At 44.5% G+C, this 19,726-nt stretch overlaps 2 protein-coding genes across 3 annotated transcripts in view; both read right to left on the bottom strand.

Annotated features, from left to right (window-relative positions):
• The window catches only part of LOC126640324 (protein stum homolog), a 224,107-nt gene that overhangs the window by 56,031 nt on the left and 148,350 nt on the right, over window positions 1-19,726 (bottom strand). The window lies entirely within an intron of this gene.
• PSEN2 (presenilin 2) lies at window positions 592-19,105 on the bottom strand. 2 transcript variants are annotated; one of them, XM_050316022.1, is made up of 11 exons: window positions 19,040-19,105; window positions 13,532-13,728; window positions 12,567-12,796; window positions 11,424-11,565; window positions 10,512-10,579; window positions 9,496-9,716; window positions 8,544-8,642; window positions 6,691-6,768; window positions 5,554-5,673; window positions 4,921-5,039; window positions 592-3,024 (listed from the first exon to the last, which is right to left on the bottom strand). In XM_050316022.1, the coding sequence occupies exons 2-11, from the start codon at window positions 13,673-13,675 to the stop codon at window positions 2,869-2,871; spliced, it is 1,377 nt and encodes a 458-aa protein (XP_050171979.1). In that variant the 5' UTR covers window positions 13,676-13,728; window positions 19,040-19,105; the 3' UTR covers window positions 592-2,868. The 2 variants fall into 2 exon arrangements, with proteins under 2 accessions (XP_050171979.1, XP_050171978.1); XM_050316021.1 differs by lacking the exon at window positions 19,040-19,105 and adding an exon at window positions 18,242-18,394.

The raw sequence follows: 19,726 nt of genomic DNA, 5'->3' as shown, positions 1-19,726 counted from the left end.
TATCCCATGAGAACTGCATGGTTCTGCAAGGAGTGTCTTGTTTCTTACACTTTCTCTATGACTGTGCTGCTTCTTGTGCACCCTCTGTGGGCAGAGCACATCTCCAGTCTTTGACACGCTGCAGACACTTCAAAACACAACAATGCCAGAACAATCAAAACCAAAAGCAATAGTGAAGTTGCTTTTGAGGGCAAGAGGAAACACAGCAATAAGCACAAGCAGCAACTCTGTGCTCAGAGGGTTACAAGGCCAAAGTTGCACACGCTTCTAACAAAGGTACTAAGTGCTGCAAGGAGATGTGCATCAGTGTGAGTACTGGGATTTCTTCAGGGTGAAAGAGACTGCAGTTCAGCAGAGCATGCAGCAAGTTGAAATTGGTGAGTGAACACAACAGACAGACAAATGTTTTGTTCCTTCAAGTTGCCAGGTCACTGAGTAAGTATCTCATGTAGCAGCCAACTAGTAAGGAGAGTAAATCCTGCCCTCTCCATTTTCACAGCTTAGGCCATGCTGCACAACATTAACATCACCAACAAAACTTCACTTTAGGCACAGCTGAAAATGTCTACAGAGAAGAGACATCACTCAATGTCATTTTAAAATTTGCATGTATGTGTGTATATACACGCACAAACACACACATACACGCACATATATATATATTTGTAGTAAATACATATGAACTTTTACACAATTATAACCACTCCAGTATATACATGCTGTCACTCACCAGGACAACACATTCTGTTGCACTGACAGAATCTCTTGCTTGGTTACCTTTTGAATTGCTTAGTGAAAGGCCAATCTTTGGCAAGCAGATATCTGCAGAAAGCCACGAGCTCCAGCAGTGATCCTTCAATATTTGAAGGTTCCCCTCCCAGTTTCCTTCAAGTATCAGCTCTGCTTTCATAGAAATAAACTGTTTCTAACAATATGCTACAACCCTGATAAGCCAAGCAGGATTTTTCTTCCAGTACATACAAATATGTCACATCCTCTCTACACCACACAATGCAAAAAGTGAAATCATGTTTGCCAGTGATTGTAATCCAATTTGGCCCCATAACTTAGTTAAAAAGAACAAACACAAACAAACAAATAGAAAAAACAACGCTCACATAAACCTTAAAAATCAGCAGACAGAACTCTACTGATTTACGTTTCCAAAGGAAATACCTTTTAGTAATAGTTAACTCTGTCTGCAGCTGTTAAATCCAAACTTTGCAAATGTAAGAAATGAGGACAGAAAACAGAGAGGAAGAATTACTTGTTGTCCAGGCTGACACACACACAATCAATTCGTAAAAACCCTTACGTGCTTCTTAAAAATTAGTTTGAATCACCTGCATGATGTCCTTGTTAAATATCAAAGTAGATTAGCTTGAACAAGTCTATTAGAAAAAGGTACTATATTAAAAATGTGTAATTCAAAGCCTTATCTAAAAAGTTTTTTCAGAGATGAAGTTCTGCATCTCTCACTGACATTGCATTATTCACAAAATCTCGTGTTACATATTCTGACATTGATCAGCTGTCAAAGAAAAATGCTTGTTTGCATAACAAACACTCAAGTTAAAAGGAAAGGAAAAAATCATAGAACTTGGCTATTACCAAAAACTCTCAGAGTAGAAATAAAGTTATTTTCAAAGGTGGAGTAAACATAAAGGTTCTGTCAGATCTATATACTTTTTACTGGCACCAAGCATTAATTTTTTTAATGAACTCACTTGAGGGTGTGTAACTATTCCTAGAAGTAATGTAACAGCAGATTAAAGTTTGCACCCCAATATTGTAATACAAACTATGACAGGGTATTTCCAAAAGAGTTCCTTTGACAGTAAATAGCTATTTTAAAATTTGTAATGTAAAAAAAAAAAAAATCTTTAAACAGTACAAAAACCTAGGTAAACCAAGTCTCAATCAGTGTAAGAGGGGACCTCTTCATAAAGGGAAGGTAATTCCTCCTCTGGAGTAGCTACAACAATGCACAGAAATGAGACCAGAAACACACACAGTGAGTTACAGGTCTGATTTACTGGAGTTGTTCAGTCATTTCCACCTTAGGGTAATTTGAGGATTCCAGTATGGACTCAGAAAAATATGTAAAAAAAAATAAAATAAAATGTTGGGAGGAGAGAGCAGAAAAGTATCTGTTTTCCCACATTGAGGATCGGATGTGCTGGAATGGGCGGCCCTGCCTCCATCAGCTGCTGTGAGGAATGCATCCCACCACTAACACCCTCTCTAGATCCATCATAGCTCACTATGTCTAACTAAGGTCAGAATAAATAGGCATGGGGCAATTTCAACCGATGTCGTGTGCACAGCAGCCAGCTCATGAAGTTCAACCTCACTGCTCTAGTGCTCACATGCTGCTCTGTTCTGTGCACGTTGCCTGCTATGCTTTTCTAATTACTTGCACCTCGTGTTTGCACAACACCTCAAGTGTATGAAGACTCAGAAATTCCACAGTACATTTAAACCTGTGTGCAATTCCAGGGCTAAAAAAACCTTAGCTTCTGGAAGATCAGACCAGATCAGACCCCTCACCTTTCCAGTGTCCCATTCAACATACAGGTTTCTGTGCTCACAACAGCCACTGTGCACATCAAATAACATAAAAGTAACACTCTGACATCAGCAAGGAGCCAGGCTTTTCAGCAAGGAGCCAGGCCTTTCACCAAGAATCCTGTGAAAAATCTCAGTTTAACACATAACTATTAGATTTTTAGTACACAGCATGTCACAGAATTAGTGTTTTCCTTACAAATATATGGCACTAAGTGTAAAAACTTTATGACCTATTCCAAACAGTGTACCATACTTCACAGCAAAGCTTGAAAAAGAATCCTCTAACTCCCACTTCTTCTAAATATACAGCTGGTGGGAGGCCAGGGTGTCCATGAATGGTCGCACGAGGTTGTCTGTCGAGAAGTAAAAGATCAAGCCAAAGGTGATGGAGATGGGAAGAGCAGGCAGTGCCTTCTTAAAAACAGCCAGTAATAAAAGTGTTAAGCATAAACCCTGCCAGAGAAAAGAGAATAAAAAACACAAGGACATACAGTAAGATGACCAGAAGCATATCTGCCACCAACAACCCAATACACAGGTAATCAGCTATGTGCACTGTACGGCACTGGAGCCTGCCCGAGCTACCCATGGTACGATGTACATTTGCCCACAGCTTCATCTTTCACACAGGTTGGCCAGGTTTTTCCTCAGCAATCTTGGGCACATCTCTCTGCTGAGACAGTGGTATAAACAGCCAGTGCTGACATACAGCTGACCCCAAGAGGTTAACTTATTTACAGATTATTTCACTTGTTGTGCTGTGCCATTATGTATGAAGTACTGATTCAGCACACAAAAGCACTTAAATCCTGGTAAAATGCAGACAGAAGCTTCACTGAAGGAATACACAGCACAATGTACTTATAACATCTTCCCAGTTTACAAGGTCTCATGGGGTAAAAAAAAGAAAGAAAAACAAAATAAACCAAACCAACCCAAATATCCACTGCTGTTCTTTTGACTGGATTGATTACTACAATAGGTGAAATCTGGTTTTATCTCAATAGGAGACCAAGATCTGTTTTTTGGAGCATGTGCGGAAGCTGTTGTACATTTTGGGTAGACAGTAAGGCTAAGTGCATTTAGATACCAATTCCTTCTCTCATCAAAGCCCTTTTTAATTCCTCCATGACGACAAACCTTCAAAGACACTAGGCTCCAAAAATATCCACTAGCTAAAGATCAGCAGACAGGATTTTCTAATTAATTTTTTTAACTGTTTATAGGCTACAATTTTGTTTACAATCCACCTAAGCCTGTGGCTCTGTTCTTACAATCTTAGGGAACATATCTGGCCTACATCTGCTCCTTAGTTCACATCTACCTTTAAAGATGTGATTACTGCTGTGGCACTGGAGGTACATTTTTTGGGAACCAGAAAGCCACAAGGCAGCAAGATTATGAAACTGCAAAAGGAGACAATGAATTTTAACAGCATCGTAAAAGACACAGACTGGGGCATTTGGCCTCATGGAGAGACAAGCACAAACATTTCCCCAGTGCTGGACCCCAGGATATGGAGGTAGGTGATCCTATAGGTTTCTCTGACCTAGGGGGTAGGAAAGCCACACTCAACACACTTTATTTAAGGTAGCTCATTTCTAGCTCTCATGCTTTTTGATCCACAGTCTTCACAAGTGAAAGTCACTTTCACTATCCTTAGGATCTAGCTGAGGAAACAGCAGCCCAAGAAAGACACGATAATTGATTTTCTTTTAGCTTATAAAAATCCTGCCTTTCTTATTGTTGGTTTCCATGAGGATGCAGATTAAACAGCAAGTGCATAGTAATCATTTTCTACCTAGGTGAAAGCTTGACAGTGTGTGGTCATTAGACCTGGCAGGACCAACTCCTTTACTGTATGTTCGTCCTCTGCTTTTACTGATAATTTCCATGGATTTAAGTCTCCTTCCTTTCCATTGTTTCCAGCTCAAATACTAGAAAAAGATAGGTCTTCATCTTCTTACTAGCAGCTCTCCTTAGCACAAGGGAGCTAACCTTTTCAACTTCATTTGCTAATCAATGTGGCATTTGTAATGTTGACTCTTGTGGCTGATAGAAGTCCCCAGTTGTTTAATGCTGAACCAAACACACCAACAATTCAGCTGTAACTGTTTTTCCTGGGGCTGTTTCACCCCCTTCATCACTTGGCTCTGCTCTGATGAGTCTCTATCATTCAGCGTCAGTGGCTGTTTAAAGCCTGTCTTTATACACAGAGCACTGGGTGGTTTCTCCTAAATATCTAGCATGTTACCTGCAGTGATTTAGCAGTGTTCAGCTGCTGGTACTTCTGGCAACACTGCTGTGCTAAACAGGGTGTAACAGAGCTTTAAAAGCCTGCTCACTTACTATGAGAATGGCTACAAAGCAGGCGAGTGTAGTATTCCAGTCTCCACTAGCTGTGGCAGCTGCTTTCCCAACAAGCACACTGTAAAATATGAAATCTCCAAGGCCCAGCTTCACACCCCCTGAAAGAAGTGGAAAAAGAAAACAAGTGTTAACCCTGAGCCTCCTGTTTTGCTTCCTCTAGAAACAAATTCACCTGGAAAGCAGGTGAAGGTTCCTAGTCCTGGCTACCAGCCTAGACCCACACATTTCCAAGGAGTCTGAGACTTCCAGCCCTGCCTCCCACTAATTGCTTTTTCCTCAGCCTCATTCTCTGAGGTGCTTCCCTGGGCTGCAGTTATAATGTACTGCCTGAGAAAGCACAAGGACAGAGAGGGGACAGGAGGCAAGGGGATCAAGGAACTGTTCAAACTGTCCACATAGGCAAGAGACGTCACTGTAACTACAATCCCAGAACAGATTCTGCGGCAGGAAGAAGTAATAAACAGTCAGACTCAACATCTTTGTTGTTCAAACAAGTCACAACTCTTCAAATTAACTGTGATTAGTCCAAACTGTGTAATAGAGCACTAACCACAAAGAGTATAAATGTCAGGCTCTGCCTAAACTGAAAACAAGGTATAAAACTTCTCTTACTTTCCTCCTCCTCAAGCTCCTCTAAAGAAGTGACAGGGCGGGTTGGAACAGGACTCCTTGTCTCTGGCATTTGAGAGTCTGCATGTGAAGGGCTCCTGTGGTGTTCTCTCCCATCCTCAGCTTGGTTCCACAAAAATAGGCCAAGAAGAGCAGACCAAAAAAAAAGAAACATAAGAGGTAGCTACATTTATAACTTGTTTCAGTGCATGAAATCCACACTTCTGTGAAGCTGCCCTGGAGTGGTAAGCCTTTTGTTTCTTGGAGGTGTGATCATCAGGACCAGTTCAAGCAGAGACATTTAGTGGCTTTAAGGAAAACACGTGTCATTATTTGTAACAGTTGGAAGGGTACGTGTTCACAGCTTCTCTGGCAGCCACCCAGGAGTTCAGTGGGTTACCAAGTGAGCACGTACACAGACCTAGGCATTGCCCTGCACAGAGTAGAATGACAAGTAAAGCCAAGTAAAGTTAATATGCATTCCCACATTGTTATACCTTTGGGGTGGAGGTGCTCAGGTATTCCCTAACTGGCCATATGACAAAAATGGATGACTAAGAGGACTGCCATTTAAGAGAAAAGTCCTGTCCTGATCACACTGACATTGAAGCTGTGTGTTCACGTATAAAAAGCTGACACATTTCATTGTTCACAGATTTAACTCCCCCAGCCCCCATTATAACACCATCTGACAGAGCCCTTAATAGTGCTTTTAGAAGCAGCCAGACTGTGATCCATGATTCTGTCTGACAGTTCTTATTTTTCAGAAGCTCATACAAACTCTCCAGTCCATGTCAGTCTGACAGGGGGCTGCTGCTGCCACAGAGGCATTCTGTACACCTCAGCATGTAGTTTGCACCTGCTCTGGGCCCAGTTTCAAAGCAGGATTGTGGCCCTGCCATTGCTTAGTTTGTTGGCTGCCTTATCCTGAAATAAGCAGCATGTTCAGTTATCAAACCTTTGCATACATTTATTGCTTTAACATTAAAAGGTACTGTCATCTCTGAAGTTTTGCAGTTAACAACTCTGAAAAAAATGCATCTGTCAGGATTCAGGAGCTTATTTTTACTTGCAGTCTCAAACATAGACATTATTTCCATGGGGCAGTGCTCTGTATAGAAGAGGGACATGCAAACAAACCTGCATCCCATGTCTGCTGACTTGGTCCTCTTGCTGCTGTGTCTGGCTTTGCCATTCCTACTGTCCACATCATAGCAGCTAGAAGAAAGAGAGAAAGTAACTGGCTGCATAAATCATTGGTCACTATAGCCCAGAGGAAATACGTATTTAGCTGTCCCTAAAAATACAAATCTTTGCCGTTGTAAATGCTTTTAAAACACTCACTCTTGGCTGGTTTCCCCAGGCACTGAGAAGGCAAGGTGGGAGAAAAAGAAGGCAGTGCATCCATTCAGGTTTTAAGAAGGTCCCAGAGCACAAATAGCTAAGAGCCAGTATAGTCTTCTCTGTGGGTTAAGGAAAGCAAAATTCTAGAACTAGGGTCTTCATCTCCTTTTTTTTTTCTTCCAGATTTCTGGCTTCTCTCTTCAAAGAACAGACTTTCCCAGGAAATAATAGCAGTACAAAAGGTAACCAGAGGTTAACTTAATAGCTTACTCATGTTCTGCTAGAGGTACAGTACACAAGTGAGGGATATGCAGGAGTTGTCACAGTGCTAGTTTTCTCTGTCTGTTTGTTTTGTTTCCATCCTGTCAAAATATTGCCTATTTCTGTTTTGGTTCCAATAACAACTGAAGGACGCTTGGGAGTTTATTCTTGAGATGGATCCCTAAACTAAAAAGGAATACAAACCATTCCAAAATCAGTGGAAGGAAACTTAAATTATCTGTTTATTTAAGTGTGCATCAGTCTTCCTGTTTTTATAGAAGTTAAACTAAACAAATTAGGCCAAGACAAACACAGTGCATGCTCTTCTGCTATAAGCTCAGCCAAGGTGATGCTTTTGCATCTAGAGGGAGCCACAGAATGTGGTCTTGCAATGGAGACACTGATGTTCTGCACAAGAACTTCTCATTCAGTATTTATGATTTGCTGAACTGCATTCTCCTTTAGAGAAACTCTTTGTTTGTTCACTAAAGCACGTGAGAGACTTCATCTTGATTGTCTCAGGTCAGTATAACAATCTCCAGTAAAAGGGAGGGCAGCTTAAGCCAACTGAGGCTCTCCTTGGAACATATAATAGCGTTTATATAACATTAAATGCTTGGGGGAAAAAAAAAATCAATCAGGTTGTAGGCATCCTCAACTTAGCACAGAACATGGAAATACTCATTCATCTTACAAGTGATGTAATGAGAAGTCACTGAGGTCCATGAAACACCCAAGTCCAGGTCCCATGAGCATTGAGTCTCCTGCATTGACTACCTTAACCTCCAGCACATATATACCCTTGTGGATAAGGGCACCAGACACCACGGCAGTTAAACAGCCCAAGAAAACCAGGGAAGAGACGAGTGATTTTGTTTGCAAAGCAATACTTGAACACAGAGCCCTTTGCAAAGCAGCCACGCAATTAACAATGAAGCAAAGACATTCTAAGCACTACCATCTGTACAGTGCACAGGACAAGAGGGGACTGCAGGAAGAATGGAGCCTCATGACATGTTTAAAGTGTGTCTCTAAAGCTTACCCACAGGGCATAAGTTATTGAGTGAGCATCACCTAACCACAGAACCTTGCAAACACAACTGCCCACCTTACACACAAAAAAGGGGCATGTTCTGCACTGTATTCATTAAAGGATAAATATTCTAAACATTTCAGCTCCACATGGAAAACGTGGGCTTCCTTTGGCTAATTAGTTGACACCATTGTAACTGATAAACAAGGCCTTCTAAAATGGTCTGTTCCAAGATATAAATGTGTACCAATCTTAGGGCAAGGAAGTCACTAAAATAGTGCTCTTTGGTTTGACACAGAAATAGTTCATTAGAATTCAATCTGGCTAAAAACGTTAACATTCTAATCTTACTCACAGGAATATATTAATGCAGGGAAAATTGGCTCATTTCTCTCCTGTGCAGTTTCTACCAGCATTCTCAGTGGCCCCTTGGGACAGAGAACAGCCATCAGATCTGCAAAAAGAAAAGGGCCAGTCAATCTTATCCTGAACTATCATATATATTTTACATTCTTTATCTTTAAAAAGCCTTTCTCCCCTCAAAACAACATATATCAATATTAACTGCATGATTTCCTGAATGGCAGTTTCCACCACTTCGCATAACTCTAGCTGTTCTAGTCCCTGAAAATGTTGTTCACATAAAATACCATCTCCAAGCCTTAATGTAATAATAAGAGTTTTCATTGTGCTAATCCGTATAAAAAGCCTCTTGAGAATATCACATTATTTCTTTGAAAGCAGATGACAGAATTTCATTGAGGTGTTGAATTTAATTAGAGGAGGAGGAGTGGGGGTACTTCTTTCACAATCCATGGCTACATACACCGGCTCTGTGTATCACATGAATGAAGGCCTTTGGTCCAGTACCTCTTTGCCTACTCTCTCTCCTCCATCAGAGCTCTGCCCCAATCTGAATGTTACTTCCTGGATCCCTCTTGTTCTGCAGGTTCTCTTGAAACTTTTAACTCATACCAAAATCTGTGATCCCTCGATAACAGTAAACAAAACCTGCAAGACTATCAGGTTGCTACTGATAAAAATCCAACCACCCCTACCATGCAGTTAGGTGTGGTTCAGTACTTCCCTGACTTGGTCATCCACTCTGAAAGACCTGGTAGGAGTACAGTACCTACACAGCCAAGTTAGCAAGAGACAAGCCAGGGAGTCAACTTAACTGCCCATTTGCCTCTTTCTAAAGCTGGTAGCACCGTAAAGCTGTTTTTTAAATGACATACACAGTCCTGAGATTGCTTCAGAGTGATCTTTCCAGGAGCCACACCTTCACAGTCACAACATAGACTTACCATAGATGGAGATTGCACCTAGAATCACCCATGCTGACCACTCCGGTAGATATTTAATGAAAACCAATGCCATTAGAGCACTGATCATAATGAGATATGCTTGTTGGAGCTGCAAGGGACCTTTCCAGTGGATGCAAATCATTCCAACAGCTCCAAAATTCCAGATGACTAAGAACAGAGTGGGGTAATCCATGGCCACATTGTAGGTCTTCAATACTTCACTGAAATACAACACAAAAATTCAGCTAAGCAATAAAAGCAACTAACATATAAAGCATCCTACTAGCTGTAGTTAAACAAACAGGCCCCCAACTACACCAGGAGGAAGCAGAATAGAAGCAACTCTCACTCATGAAAGGGGAACCTGCCCTGTGGCCAATTGCTGCTCTGAGTTCTCTGTTCCTCCTGCATGAGATGGACACCTTGTGTGTGCAGACAAGCACCACACTGCCCTAGTCCCAAGTTCAACAGCGATTCCAAGGGTTTGAGCAGGCAGGATTTCAAGTTTTCACTGTACATTGGCCTGGAGCTACATGACTCTCTACAGCAAAGAAGTCAGGTTGCATGATGCTCACAGTGAAAGATGAAAAGTCTTAACAAGTATCACCCACAAGTTAAAAGTCTGAGCTGGGAGCCAAGGGAATGAGCTTGAAACAAATGTGGTCTAAGAAAAAGCAAGACAAATCAGAGAAGCACCTCAGCACATGAAGTTCCTCTCCATTTGCTTTTCACTGTATAATTCAGGGCCTCTGTACCACAATGTTCAGCCTGTTCATTTCATGCTCACAGTATCACTTCCCAGTGATTTTTTACAGTAGGCACTGTAAAATCAGGCACTGCCTAATAAAGACCTCATTTTCCATTTTTTAAAAAAGAAAGCTATCTGATTCTAACAATCCTAAAACCTCCATTTGGAGAAGAGGAGACATTCCTTTCCTTGTTCAAGCTGGGAACTTTCTGCAAAGAGGTAAAGGAGCCCTGAACTGACAGGTTTTACCTGCACCGTTCCCACTTACCCAAGATATATGTAGGTAAAGAGGAAGAGCAGCATCAAAGAGGACAGGATGAGCCAGCCATGGATGAACTGTCAAGGGCAAGAAGAGACAGTGATTGTAGGGGCTGTTACCCCTGCACAGGTCGCAGTACTGCAGCCTGACAGCCTCCTTCTGCACTCCTCCTCCCATGTCCAAAGACCCTGCCTTCCCCATGGTCAGCCAGGGAGGAGGAACAGCCAGTTCCTCCCAGTTCCTCCCAAACTCCTTCATTTCATATTCTGTGTCTTAGTGGTTTTGTTTGTTTGGGTTTTTTAAGTCTCTTTCCTATGCATTTCTGTGGGTATCCACATTGGCTCCTAGCTTAGGTGAGCACATTCTCTTTGCTTGGTGGGGAGGATGAGGGGTTTGCTCAAGGCAAATTCATCTTTGGGACGAGTTTGCAAAGCAGGAATGGCCAGAGCTCAAATGCTGGGCTGGTACCACATATAACACTTCCCTGGGCACCACAGAACCTGAATGTGCCTTTCCCTCCAACCCTAGTGCTCTTCCACTGGAGCTTCTACAGGCAGGAATAATACCAGTTTCCACAAAGGCTGTCTGAAATGTCTTAAGAGAAGGCATTCACAATAAATGGTACAACTTAGTCCATAAGTACAAATGGTAAAACCTTTGGATCAGATGGAGAAAACTCAGACCCGAGAAACACAAAGTAGAAGGCCTCGTTTTTAAGAGCCTGCCATTAGTGACTAAATAACAGCAGAGCACATGCAGGGGCACAGCTCTACCACCACTGACAAAGGCTTCAATCTGATACCTGCTGTGACTAAGATGTGGATTAGCCAGTGCAGTGCCTATATTTCTCACTGACACGCACAGCCCACTTGAACTCAAGCTCAGGAACAGGTGGAAAAAGTTCTGTTGCGAACGCTTTACCTTATAACAACGATACTTATAGAGCAGAACTAGGAACACAGTCATTACAATGATGACACTGATCATTATGATGGTGTTCAACACCGAGTTCAAGAGGCGCTGGCCCACAGATGGGGTATCCTCACTGAAAGGGGTGTAGATCCTGCAGGAGAAAGCAAAAGCCACATAAAGTATATATACTCTTCTAACTAAACACCCCAGATAAAACCAGACCTCTGTGTGTGGGAAAGAAAGGGAGGTAGGACTATCAAGGACACCAAACATGAGATGTGGCCTCTGAAGGGTTTGGGCTCAAGTTAATTATCAACTAAAGATTAGTGGTCTCTATCAAAACCACATTCCTGCAGAGAAGCTGTGGCTGGCAGAGCTCAAAACAAAAAGGCCAAGAGTATAAATGACTTTATTTTAGTAACTGCTCTCCAGGCCATGAATTTTTATTGCATGCTCTGAATCCTCTCCATGATAATTAGAAGGATATATCCCAGGTGCTGTTCTGAAAGGGGGGACACCCTTTCTTTCCACACTTGGTAGGAGAGTCTTGGACTCTTTTACCCCTTCTCATCACCCTGCACCCCTTCCCACCACCCTGTTTTGTTTCCTTTGGTTCAGTTCAAGGGACCACAGTCCATGTTTCTCCACCCAGTGTGTGAAGCACAGTGAGAGTTCCAGGAGACAGGCCCTGAGAGTCAGACACAGTCAGCAAGAGCTGGATGGAATTATGTATCCACACCATGAGTCTTCAGGAACCAGAAATATCACCAGGAAATGAGACACTCATCCAAATGAACATGCTATTCCCTGATTGCTGCCAGCTAGTGAGTGAACAGCCTAGGAGTTCAGCCTGGGCCTCTTATGCTGCAGAAGAAGCAGCTCCATTATCACGTTGCTCACAGGCCTCGCTCAGGGCACCCTAATGACAGTGCTAACGAATCACTGTAACGCAGGTATGAGAGAAAACTTACACAGGTGAATGCAGCATACCGTAGTAAGCTCTCTGTGTGTTTACAGAGCTGCCTTTACCTGTGTAAAGGTTCCCCCAGCCTGCCAAGGGAGCGCTCTGCGTGCACAGGCGCGCGTGCACGGAGGTGCGTGTGGAGCTGGGGGTCCCACGAAACTCAGAGGCTGTTTGCAGACCCCACTTACAGCTGCCCGTTTTTCTCCGTATAGAAGCGCACTGACTTTATGGTGGCGACGACAACAATCATACAAAGGGTGACAGGCACAAAGAGCATGATTACATGCTTTGCTCCATATTTCAGAGTCAGTTCCTCCTCTTCATTTTCTGGGGCGCTTTCTCTCACTGGAACACCCGAGGCAGACATTTCTCCACCAGCAATGTTGTTTGGGCCACGGCTGCTACCTGCTCGCCTCTTCTGAAAAGAAATATTAGCAAACATATAAGATGCTTATTTTCTTTGTTTTCAAAGCTTTATTCCATCATATCTTATGAGGCTGCTGCAGGCTACCACAGTATACCAACTGGATCCTAACAGAACCTAGTACCAACTAGTTATAAAATACCACCTGAACAACACAACAGAAATTCCAGTGCAGACAGGATGCAATGGAGTTTTTAAACCATAACCATGAATATCTAAGGGCCTCTTCAAGTGCAAATACATAAAGGGATACATGAACAGGAAGGGCAAGATGCCCAGAGCTGAGATAGAAGAAATGTCATCTGAGGTGGCATAAGCTTGACAATTTCCTCACCTTGCCATCAATGCTGTGCTTGCTTTATCCTGCTGCTTTCCTGGCAGCTGGACTAGAATCTGTTCATTACCTGCGTTGGACCAGAGCAGACAAAGGGTGTCTGGCAAAACAAGGCTAAAAAGGATATCCTGCAAGAGTCATATGAGCATCAGGTCCTGATTAAAAGCCTCTATCTTTACCAAAAGGAAGGAAAAGGGAGGAGTATATATAGAGATAAAAATGGGGAAAAAGTCATAGTGGAGGAAATGGAAACAGGCAGTGCTGCTGCTGGCTGAGAGTGACAACACTGGCCAAAGCCAATCCTAGAGGCCAGTCTGCCAGGAGGGATTGAGGGGTAGCAGGACATCTGTCATCACACCGCATGTCCTCACTCCCCAGGACGGACGCACACCTACCCTGTGTGCCTGCACTTCCCCTGCTTCCGAAGCTTGCAGGCCATCCTGGTAGGAGGGTACTGGAGGGCTCTCTGCAGACATCAGGGATGTTCTCTCATTGCAGGGCTCCTCCTCGCTGTCCGAATTGTTCATGAATGTGATCATCGCCGCTTTCCTATGGAGCACTCAGGAGGGGCACAGCCAAGCCCTGCTCAAGGCTGAAGGGACAAACAGAGCAAAGAAAACAGTGAACACCACAGTGCAAACAACTGGAAGTCTGAAAAGGAGGCACAATTTCAGCAGGGAGGCTGCATCGTGCCATGTAACTCCATCTTCTCCTTACAGCTGATTCAGCCTGCCAACACCCCAGGCGTGACAATCCGCTCCGGTAAAGTCACTGTGACTTCTTCAGTCAGGGAGATCAGCAAAACGCAGCACCGAAGAAACCTAGTACTCTTTCTTTGCCACAGCTTTCGCAGTTGCTACCTCTATATTCCCTCTCCTACCAGTGCACCCTGCCTTCCACACAGGAGGTTTCTCAGTGCTCAGTGTTTATTCTGCACAGGCCAAACAAAGCTTCACTCAAACGCTGGCTGCCTGATAGAAAGCTAAGAGAGCTCAGCTCTTACACAACACTCTGCAAGCATCGGCAAGTAGGAGAACTTTCTCAGTAACCTGGAGCCTCAGCTTTACATAAGCCACTAATCAGGAGTTAGGTGCTGTCTTCCCTGTTATGACGGTTTATTAACCAGATGAATTTTATAAGTGGTTCTTCTCTTTGCCCATGGACAAGGAGAGATTTGTGTAGTGAGGAAAAGACCCATTTCCTTAGGAGAGCCATTTTCGGGTTTTTCGTTATGATGTCTTGTGATTAAAAGCAAAATTATTTGGATGGGCAAAAACTTGGAGTATAAAAGTGGGGACTAGAAATGTTTGGCCTCTTTTCACCTCTGGCTGTGCAGAAAAGCAGGCCAAGCAGTGACACAGTCCAGAAAAGAAAGAACAGCTCTCCTTTCTAGACACCAGAGGGAGAAGGTACACTGCCCTGGATACTGCAGAGCAGCCTTAAAGTCAGGGTTTCAGGAAGCTTTAAAGGCAAGTGATAGGAAAATTCTTTTTAGCATTTATTAAGTCAGCTTAACAAAACAACTGAAGCAATTAAGTCACCTTCTGATTCTCAGCCACCCATCCAAAAGCTAAACCATACCTATAATGCATTCTAAGCTGTAATATCTACAAGAACACCTCTCCTCTACAGTACTTTACCCAAGCTCCTGTGTCTCAGGAAATAGATCCAGAAGAGGAAGCTGAAGAAGCCACGTGATTTGGACACAGTCACTTAAATCTGAATCACACATTCATAGTCCAGCCAACACACTCTGCTGTCTACCAGCCAGCCTGAGAGGTCAGAGTGGGTACTCTGAGGATCTGTGAGATATTCTTGCTTCTCACTAAAGAAAATGAAATTTGCTTTGGAGGAAGGAAAGAGGGAGGAGTGGAAGATTCCCCTTTCTTTCACAGCCTCCTCAACACATTTGGCACCTTCAGGAAATTTTAGAACATCAACTCAAATCTACCCAAGTGAAACATTTTTCAGGCATCTGCTCCTCCCCTGCCTTCTCTTGCTTTTCCATATAATTTTGTTCCTCTTTTGATGATAAAAGTGGTAAAGTTATGGGAAATAAATGCAGGGCTAGCCCTCACAACGGGCCTGTCAGCTTCATAGCAATCCTACGTTCTTACTTAGTGAGCTGCTTAACACTTGCATTTGTGTGCTTACTTCTTTCAGAGACCAAAATCTCCACTCTGGGTGATTAACACACTCTTCCAACTAAGCACACGAGGGCTCCCAGTTTACAGCTGGGATACTGGACTCTGGTTCAGTTATCGGATTTAGGTCTTTAAAGAAGTCGGATATATAAAGTCATTCAGTCATGACATACTTCTGGATCAGGAACAGGGTAAGCTACGCATGCCACAGGATCTGTGACTTATGGAATTTAAATAACTCTAAAACCCTTCTGCCCATGTCAGAGACCAGGGAAGAAATAAACGAAGACTTACTCTCTGATAGCTTGGGACCAATATTTGGGTTTTAACAAACCAATGACAATGCTAAACAACTTTTTCTCCCAGTATTTAAGAAACAATTTTTACTACATGTACAGAGAAATTCTGCAGAGGATTTAAAAGAGACAGCCAATTAGCCTACTTTCAACACCCTCGTTATGCCCACAGGAGGAGTTAAACCAATAGCAAAATTATGGTGCCAATTATTAACCTTCATAATTGCATGGAAAAATAATCTCATGTTGAAACACAGCCAATTTTAAGGAGGTTTTCTGCTATTCTCCCTCAACAAGGACATGGACATGCAAAGATGCAATGATACTTCTGGTCAGCAAGCAGATTCAGGCCTGAACACAGCTTTACTGTCCCTTGTTTACAAGGCTGTGGTTTCAGTGAGGGTTGACACAAACACACCACAAAAATTTTATAGGAGCTCTTGTGGCAACCAGCCCTCAACAAATCCTCAGACTCTGTACTCCCAGCTGCCTTAAACCGACATACATATGTGGTCCTGCCAGAGGGGTTGTGCCACCACCCTCCATCTCTCTGGTACCAACACCAGGTGCTCATCAGCTATCTAGGACTTTTGAAAAGACAGTAAGGCACCTGTTTTCCTTTGCTTTCACAGAGCCAGGTCCCAGTAGGACTGGCTCCCAGAGTGGCAGTGCCCACACAAGGAAAAGGGAGCACCGTATCGTCCCCCTTCCAGTAGGGTCAAGCCTTACAATGACAAGCCTTCTGCTTGCTCCCAGACAAGCAGCCCACCCTCACCTCAGGTCTGTAACACCTATGGCAGTGTGGCTCTTAGCTAAGCAGCAGCCTTGGAAATACAGTTTATGGAGGCAGGAACACTGGTCCTCCCCCTCTGCCCCACCATGGACCCAGAAGAGATTTTGCCTAATGCCACTGTTTATTCATCAGACCAAGGCTGTGCCGGCTGCCAAAGAGAGCTTTGGCTTAAGCAGTCTGTCCTTCAGGGGAGGAAGGACCAGCCTGGTGACTCTCACACATGTACTCAGCACATGGCGAGGCACCGTTTGGGCTGAGCAGAGCAAAAGAAGAGAAAGCTTCTGCCCTGGGGCTTGCTTGCCAAACAGAAAGGGAGCCACAGAGCACCAGGCAACCAAGAGAGGGGTGTTACAGAACCACACTGTTTTCTGGTGTCATTTCACTGGTTAAACTAAGGAAAAAGGCCTGGTGAAGAAGATGACTTCTACCTGTCAAAACTATGCTGGATACCCCATAATGGAAAGCACGGGAACCTTCTTACCCACTCACGCACACCAAATACGTTTGTGCATACCAGCTGTTTCCTAGGCTGAGCTGAAATGGGGAAAGAACAGTTCAGGAACGGAAAACACGGAGCATCAGGACAAGCACACTTCCTTTCTGGCTGAGGCAGCAGAAGGAGCTTCCGGGGTGTGTGTGGGAAATGTGAGCTGTATCTATATCCACAGAAAGCTTTAGAGCATGGTCTACCAAATACCTTAAACAAAGAAGTTGAACAACATATGCCAGCCCATCATCAAACTCACCCAGTAGGTTGTATCAGGCAAAGTTTTCCTCTTCGCCTCTGTAGATGGGTTCAAACCATCAGATCCCATTCAAAAAAATCATGTAACATTTAAGAGCCAAAAGACCGAACTGTCAAAACCGTGTGGCAAAAATGAAAGGGGGCAAAAACTAGGTCAGTAGTAAGTGCTGCGTATAACAGAGTAGCCGAGGTGGGAATACAATTACTCCTGCTTTAAAGCAGCCTTGTGAAGCCCGAAGGAAAGCTGGGGTCACCAATTCTCTCTTTCCACCTCCTTTGTGCAAGGGACCTCTTTCCTCAACTGCGATAAATCAGCTTTACGGGTTTTGATGAAACCAGGCCAGTTCACACTAACATTAGATGTAGACTCAGTTTGCCTTTTATTTTTGTGGTGCAAACAACCTAAATCCTTTGCTCTGCATTTCATCTGTCACAAATAATACCACTACAATATACAGCACAGAACAGCTGCTATAGCTTTCAGAATACTTATCCACTCGAAAGTTAAAACTCCTGCTTATACAATATAAGAAGACAACATTGCTCTCTTTGATGGCAATTAGATGAATTGTTTTCTCTTTGCTATATTTAGATCAAGAGAAGGCTTTGGGATAACACTGACAGCCTGATATTCTCCTAAGTTTTGGCTCCAGCAATCACTGCTGTTGGTAAATATGAAGAGAAGGAAAAAAACTCTTAAGAAATCCAAAGTGGTGAGGCCAAAATTAGGAGGAAAGATTACCAGATTCTTGCCAATAAATAAAGCCAGAACAGGCATGCTGCTAAAATGACAAGGGACTTGGAACACACCGTCTAAGTGGCTAAAAGAGAACTTGAAAATACCACTCACTTTCAGCCTCAGATCACAAACAATAAAAACATGGGAGATGGTACAGGAGGTTGTAAAGATTTGTAGCTTTCTTTCTCCATTTTAGCTGAACACTGTTCCCTTTTGTCCCACAAGAAAGACACAATACATAGTCCCAAAGGGCGATTTTGCTGGCAGAGCTGAAATCAGACTCTCCCCAAGAGGGTCAAAAGGACTATTTTGCCAGCATTGAGCCCAAGTACTCTTTTCAGCCATCCCCACATCACAGCATAAAGGCACCACAGCCCTGCAGACCCACCTTCACCAGCAGAACCCCAAAGCCTGGGTCAGACTTCACATGCAGGAGCAGCTCCTCATGTTGGTCCTAATCCTGCCAGGGGCATGGGAGCCAGCAGGCGCTGGAGGTGACACACCGGGGACACTCAAGGACACCTGTGCTGGGGCTGAGTTCCTGCGTCCCACCCGGGTGGCACTGAGCCTGGGTGCCCCTGCTTTCCCCCGAGAGCCACCACGGGCTGCTGGCAGGCAGGGGACACACAGGGACACACCGGGGCTGGCTCTGCTTCCCTGCTCATCCAAGCGCATGGCCGGAGACAGGGACAACACACACCTACATTTAAAAGAAGAAAACCGCACAGGCACCCGCCAGGCAGAGGTTCTGCAGGAGGCCAGAGGAGACCCTGCGCCCGTGCAGATGTTCTGTCCCCCACATGTCCCTTCTGAGGCTTAAAAAGCTGCTGCCGCTCAAAGTGCGCCGGGGGCACTCCCAAACGAAACCTGGTATGGCAGGTGGGGACGCCACCGCCCAGGAGAGCTAGATGGACACGTATTTTACGCACGTATATTCAGAAACACACGTGTAAATACATATTTATACAAGTACATGTATGAAACCCACACCTAAATAAGAATATACGTGTGTACTTATATACACACACAGAGATAGACGCGGCGACCCCGAGACCCCGCGCGAACGCCAGGCCCCGGCCCGTGCCGCCCCAGCCGCAGCCCGCAGCCTTCCCCCCGGGGGCGCATCCCTATCCCCCATCCCGATCCCGATCCCGATCCCGCTCCCGTGGCCGGCCCCGCTGTTTACCTGCTCCCGGCCCGGCGCGCGCGCCCCGCCGCTCCCATTGGCTCCGCCGCGCCCCGGCCCCGGCGCCGGCCGCGAGGGACGGCCGCGCCCGCCCATTGGCCGCCCGGGCTGTCGCTCCGCCGCTGTCCCCGCCCAAGGGACGGGGTCGGCCAATAGGAAGGCGGCTGGCGCTGCCCGGGGAGGCGGCGTGTGAGGCGGCGGCGGGGCCGCCATGGCGGGGAGGCGGCGGGCGGTGCCCGGGAGTAGGGTCGGAGGGAGTCATGGGGTGGTTGGGCTTGGAAGAGACCTTAAAGGTCATCCAGTTCCAACCCCCACTGCCATAGGAAGGGACATCTTCACCAGGCCTCTAAACCCTATCCAACAGTTGAACACTTCCAGGGATGGAGCAACCACAAGTTCTCTGGGCAACCAGTTCCAGTGCCTTGCCACCCTCATAGCAAAGAACTTCCTCCTAATAGCTAATTTAAAACTGTCCTCTTTGAGTTTGAATCCATTCCCCCTTGTACTGTCACAACATACCATTGTAAAAGGTCCCTCTCTGTTCTTGTAGACTCTTTTCAGCGGCTGCAAGGCTGAAATGTTTAACAATGCATTCCTTCAGTAAATTTCCATCAGGATCTGCACACTACACAATTAATTAAATTAAAAGGGGTAATAATCAGGTAGAAGTGTGGAGAACTAAATAGA

Source organism: Myiozetetes cayanensis, unplaced genomic scaffold (genome assembly GCF_022539395.1).
Source record: "Myiozetetes cayanensis isolate MyiCay16 unplaced genomic scaffold, myiCay2020 scf2-11, whole genome shotgun sequence".
NCBI lineage: Eukaryota > Metazoa > Chordata > Aves > Passeriformes > Tyrannidae > Myiozetetes > Myiozetetes cayanensis.
The sequence above is the reverse complement of the archived record's forward strand: the minus strand, read 5'-3'. Positions and strand labels throughout refer to the sequence as shown.

Excerpts from the sequence above, each read along its gene's own strand:
- PSEN2 (XM_050316022.1), bottom strand. The coding sequence starts at position 13,675 with ATGATCACATTCATGAACAATTCGGACAGCGAGGAGGAGCCCTGCAAT. Across the intron at positions 11,566-12,566 it reads ACGGAGAAAAACGGGCAGCT|GATCTACACCCCTTTCAGTG; the intron begins GTAAGTGGGGTC and ends TTTCTCCTGCAG. Across the intron at positions 6,769-8,543 it reads CCCTGCATTAATATATTCCT|CTGCTATGATGTGGACAGTA; the intron begins GTGAGTAAGATT and ends TCTTTCTTCTAG.